The sequence below is a fragment of the Etheostoma spectabile genome, chromosome 18, assembly GCF_008692095.1.
Source record: "Etheostoma spectabile isolate EspeVRDwgs_2016 chromosome 18, UIUC_Espe_1.0, whole genome shotgun sequence".
Taxonomy (NCBI): domain Eukaryota; kingdom Metazoa; phylum Chordata; class Actinopteri; order Perciformes; family Percidae; genus Etheostoma; species Etheostoma spectabile.
The window spans coordinates 11,310,663-11,316,662 of record NC_045750.1 but is presented as its reverse complement, the minus strand read 5'-3'; the positions used below and the strand labels follow the sequence as shown (position 1 = coordinate 11,316,662).

Sequence of the window (6,000 nt, the reverse complement as noted above, 5' to 3'; positions counted from 1 at the left end):
ACAGCAATGTTTCCACTGGATCATTCTTCAAGTGCAGTAAGAATTATGAGTATTTTGATTGTCAATCTGTAGTTTTGCTGCAAGAAACATGTTATACAGCATGGCATTATCAGCCTAATCCCACTTTAGGTCTAAATCCCAAGAACCTGAAATCTCCTGCACCAGGCATTTTTGCTTGTGCAGTACGCTTATAAGAAATGTGTTCATTTGAGTATAATACCTGTTCAGATGGCTTGAACCCAAACATATTTGTGCCTGTAAAAAAACAATTAATTTTATAATCTGAAACATTTGCTAGGACACTGAACCATAAAATCCACACACGGAAACAAAATGTTTCACACATTTAAATAAATTAGATTACACTAAAGAGACAGTTTAATCACTAATAGACAAATCTGTTATAATGTTTATTCTATTTTGGTCTTTCAGATTTGAAGTATTTTGACATGAAAATGTAATCCCAACTCAAAGTTTTTTTTAAATCCATATTTCATCTGAAAACTTTCATACATAAAAAGAGAGTGTAGTCCCCTTTCTGATTCTGTCACAAGTTGCATAATACTTGACCCAACACATTAAAAAAAATACATACATAAATCAGATCTACATTTTTATACTGGTGGAAAAACAGTGCCTCATATGGTCCGCAGTTTTTTTGTGAAATACTGTATTGTCAGTCCATAAATGTTTGTGTGAATAACAAAAAGTGTTCCCCTCTAATTACCTTAACAAAAACTGTATTATGGCACCTTACATCAGACAAAATACAGCATAAGACAACAATTCATGACAACAACACAAGATATTATACCATTTTGATAATGCATAACTGTGATGCCTAACTGTGACTCCTTTGCTTACTTTTACATAGTAGTCTTAAGCTGGAAACAGAAACAGAGTGTTCTGAAAATTATTATTGTCATTTACGTCCATCCATGTTAGCTAAAGAAATACTTGAACGATAAAGTGTCTTGTTTCACAGATAAACACTGAATGACAAAGATACTGAGAGAGAATAGACCAAAGTGACAGAAGTTAAAAAGCTACAGGTTGTTTTCCAGCTTGTGTTTCACAAATCTCGGATTAATTGGCACCCTGTTGTATAGTCCAGAGCTTCAGAGGCTGTCAGGGAAAAAAGAGCACCAGGGTTTAAGTGTGGAAGGCTGGGTGGGGTTCATAGTTGGTGGTTGAATACACAATCAGGGAAATTTGGAGTGAGATAAACACAATAATAAAGATGTCGTGGTTTAGAGGTGTGGGACAAAAAACGAAACAGCATGATAGAGGCAGTGACAACATTTAAAACGACATCAAGATAAAATTGGGCTTCTATTCTGGCATAGGGAAAACTAAAATGAGAAAATTTGATGGGCAGGATAAACGGGCATCAGTGCAGAGAGGAGAAGATCCTAAAGCTTTGAGGACCCATGTATTCATATTCCTCAGAGAGGCTGCAGGAAAGGGCGGAGAGCCACAGGCTGGGTCCTTGGGCTGGACCCTGCCAAAAGGAGGCAGATGGCTAATACGAATTGCTCGATTGTCAACAGCAGCCTGACTTGATCTCAGCAGCCACAGTCTCCTGGTCCAGTTTGATCCGGTCTCCATTGCTCTCCTCATACGGCAAACCTTTGTCGTTAGCCAAGATATTCTCGACCAGGAAACGCGCTGCCTCGTCCACATTGATGTTGTCCTAGGATTAGATCAAAACAGTATGTCAGAGTGGTGAAAAGACACTTATTAAATAAAATATAATGCACATTAACACAGTGACAATTAAGACACTAATCCATTGCCTTCCCGAGGCACATTTAATAGGATGGTCTTTTTACAGCTTTTCAGACTTGCTTTAAAAGTCCACTAAACCCCTTTTTATGAACCAGCCTGTTAAAGCTGGGAGACTGAGATCCGAGGCCAGCCCAGACAAGGTAAAAACCACCATTTGCTTTTGTCCTTCACACTGTGGCCAAAAGTTGTCATCTGGTGGGTTGAAGAGGTATTGAATATTAATGTTCTTTCTCCAGGCTCTATAGTAACAAAGAGGCATGTGCAAAGAGAGTTTTTTTTTTTTTTTTTACTGAGTTATATTATTAAAAAATGCTTGTGGAAAATAAAATAATTGAGATGCGGTTAGTGATGGCGCAGTGGATATGACACATGCCTTTGGTGTGTGAGACCCGAGTTCAATTCCCACTGCTATACATCAACCAATGTGTCCCTGAGCAAGACACTTAACGTCTAGTTGCTCCAGGGGCGTGCAACTTCTGACATATAGCAATTAAAAGTGCCTTTGGATAAAAGAGTCAGCTAAAATGACATGTAAAGTGTTACAAATAATTACAAAACTTGCAAGGAGAAATGTGGTATATTATTTGCAAAAAATGTACCAGTAATGTTCAAATCTGTGAGTTAAGTGCAAGGGAATACTATCAAGTACTGTCTGTAACAGACTCAGGACACACCACAAAATCACTACGACACCACAACTCTCTTTGGATCTTTGTTTTACTGAGTGAGTCTGTAATGACATACCATGTGACAGGGACTGCATCAGTTCCACACACCCTCTTCTCAGGCTATTGTCTCTCTCGGTTTCCAAAACAGACTGAACATAACAAAACATTTACACAGTCTAAAGATAACAAACATCACTTAAACTTTCACAACTTTTTAATTTTACAATAAATGGGACAAGAGAAAGTTGACAGCCCCATGGCATTTGGCCAAGTGACCTGCCTCAGCCCCAAACGTATTGAAACTGTGATGAAAATAATGCATATCTATCATTCCTCATTATTATTGTGCATATTGTATAACCTCAAGGAATGTTTTGTCACTTCAATTTGAAAGAAAATGTGTTACTCATTGACAGAATTCCAATCACAGGTTGTTAGCGTGACAGGCGCACACACAACAGCAACACAGAGAAAATGTCCAGAAAGGCTTTGCACACATCACACACAACACACCCACACACTTCACATGACACAGCACGTGACATAGCTGCACGGCCTTAGGTTATTTGGAATGAGTTAGCAAAGTTTACTCCAGCTGCAAAAACTCAACAAAGCTTTCCTCAAAGTGCAAGTACCCTGGAAATCCTGGAGTTCTCGCAAGAGCACAATTGAATTTGCTAAGCGAGTTACTCTGGCATCGAGTAATGCTGCTCATTAACTCATTAACTATACCCTTGTAGCCGAGTTACACCAATCACATCGGTGTATCGGACATAGGCGGGCCAGAGTCGAGCTGAACAATTGACAAAAGTTTAATCTACCAGTCAGCCCTGCTGGTAGCTAACATAGAAAGTTAAAGAAGTGGACCAACAGATCCCGTTGTTCTGGACGGAGACCAGTGAAGGAAAATAGAAGCACTTTTCCGGTGATGGCTGAGCGTTGATGCGCAGCCTCCAACTGAGCTTGAAGACGTAGATGTGACGTGGGCAACATGTCTTTAAGTTGTAAGTCTTCTGGTAGCTGTGCCAAGAGAAAGCTCAATCATTCCCAATCAGCAGAGACGGAGAGTGTAGCTATATGTAAGGAGATAACATAAGCACAGGCTAATAACTGCTAACTAACATGCTAGTTAACGTTAGTAATTAAACCTAAACAGCTAATGGAAGTCTAAACTGTCTGCGTGCTTCTCGTGGTAATACGGTGATTTGTTGACTGTGCGACAGTAAGTCGTGTGGTTGTGACGCAATCTATTTTTACAAAAACGTCTGCTACGGAGCCATAACTGGAGGTACAAGGTAATGGAGCTTTATTTACATTGTTGTGTTTCTTTAGAAAGAAACAACAGACAAATAGAGTCTCGAAAAGCTTCAGATGTAAAGTTATTCGCTGTCAAAGTGGCGCCAAAATGAATGGCAGTCAATGGGATGCTAACTGCAGGTGATGGCTTCGTAGCATTGAAATGGCGCCATGCGAGCTACGCTTAGAGAAGAAAGGATTACCCCCTTGGTAGCTAAGCGTATGGGACTCTGAATACGTCACCCCATGTGTTGTTGTTATTGGTCGTAGTGTTATTCAACTGCGTGCAGTGAGATTTTCAAATGCAGGCTTGCTGCCGCCCCTCAAGATGGGCAACTTTCATTACTCAATGCCAGACCCTTAATCTTTTGGATTTGGGTCTGGATTCCCAGGCTAGTAGAAAATATGGTTACGGTTTAAAATGCAGAAGTGCGTTTGAAAATGTCTTTTGGGTCATTGACTTTTTTTTAGAAGGATAAGGCTGAGTTAGAAAATGGCACAACTGAGTCCGGAACAGAAGGTAAAGTAAACATCTAACTTAGATTAGATTACACTTTATTCATCCCACAGCGGGGAAATTCCCTTGTTACAGCAGCATTTTCTACAAGAAAACTTGCTGTGACTTGAGGGCTCATCGGACACAACTGCACCTTTCAAAGGAAGTAATTTATCACTGAACATGAGGTGGCACATGTAGACTGCTGGCAGCCTTTTTGTTTGTGTCTGCCTCATGCTCTCACTCTGTTACCTGCTGAATAGTCTTTTATTATGGCATGGAGAGTATGCACTTTCTTACAAAAAACAAGCCTCACAACACAGACTGTGGAAAGTAAGTCAGAAGATTTACTCGAGTGCTGCGTGCTGAGCAATTTTTTGGTACAGTACTTGTACCCACATTTCAAAAGGAAAATTTGTAGTGTTTACTCCATTATATTTTTTTTACAACTATAGTTACTACTTAAGCTCAATTTATGCTTCTGCGGAGGCTCTACGCAGAGCTTTCGCTGTAGACTACATAAGTGGACTGAAGTGTACTTGTGCATTGGGGTTTGCGTCAATCACTTTAAGAGAATAGCAGGGCCGGCATGTGTGTGTGCGTGTAGAGTGTGTGTAGAGCGAGTGAGAGAGTGGCGAGGGTTAGCTTCCAATTCTAATTAAGTCCACGTGTATACTGTATGAGGAAGTTGCAGTCATTTAAGGTGAATACGGATGTGGTGAGAATGTTTTTTATGTTAGTCATATGTAGTGTTTGGAGTTACTGTGTGGTGGAGTGGGGGGGGATGCTGGGGTAACGGAGAGGGCCGGGATTGATAGAGTGACTAAAAGGGCTGGGAAAATGGTGGGAGAGTTAAATACAGTGGATCAGGTATATGATGATCATCTGGTAAAAATGACACCGAAAATAACAAGGGTCACCCTTTTCATGGCAGGGTTATGGAGCGTAGTGGTAGGCTAAGACCTCCTGTGACACAAACTAAACGGTATGCTCTCTCTTTTATACCTCAGGGCATTAGACAGCACAACAAGCAACTAGTTTTTATGGGTATGATGGCGGGTGTGAGTACTGTAATTTCCGTTTTTATGGATGAAATAAACATGACTTGACTTGACTAGAAGCATTGTGAAAGAAACAAAGTGTCTCCCCTGTGCTTTCTGACCACTGTTGGAAGTCTGTTGCAGGAAAAGTTAACGCTCTTGTTGATTTCATGTTGTTTATGGGGATGGAGAACCAGGAAATGAGTAGGGGGAAATGCGACGCTACTAAGCCACACCCAAGTGGACCAATCAGTAAACTACCCAACAGTATATCAAAGAACTGCTTTGCATTAAATTAATTATGATCTCATTGTACTGTATAATAATATAACACTGATTTCTGTGTACATTTTGTTGCCAATACCTTTGTACTTTTTAATCAGGTAAAATGTTGCATGCTGGACTTTTACTTGCAAAGGGGAGAGTGTTCATAGTGTTGTATTACTACTCTTACTTTAGTTAATAGTCTGAATACTTCTTCCATCACTGGAGACTAAAACAGATATATTTTAGTCCTTCAATTAACAAACGTATTGCTTTTGAAGAGAGAGGCAGCCTAAAGGATCTCGCTTTACCAAATTCTACTCACAAAGAGACAAAAGTACAAAAGCATAGTGTGAACACACCAGTAACCAGAGTTGAGGAGAAACACCACCGAACATTATCTTTCAGAGCCCTGCCGCTATAACCCACACAGCCTGCAACATCAATC

General features: G+C 40.1%; 1 protein-coding gene across 1 annotated transcript in view; it reads right to left on the bottom strand.

Moving 5' to 3' along the window:
• Nucleotides 1-397: 397 nt before the first annotated feature.
• rab32a (RAB32a, member RAS oncogene family) overlaps nt 398-6,000 on the bottom strand; it is a 17,653-nt gene continuing 12,050 nt past the window's right edge. The window contains exon 3 of the mRNA XM_032542326.1: nt 398-1,693. Within this exon, the coding sequence (XP_032398217.1) occupies nt 1,544-1,693 (150 nt within the window). The 3' untranslated portion in view covers nt 398-1,543. The remainder of the gene's footprint in view (nt 1,694-6,000) is intronic.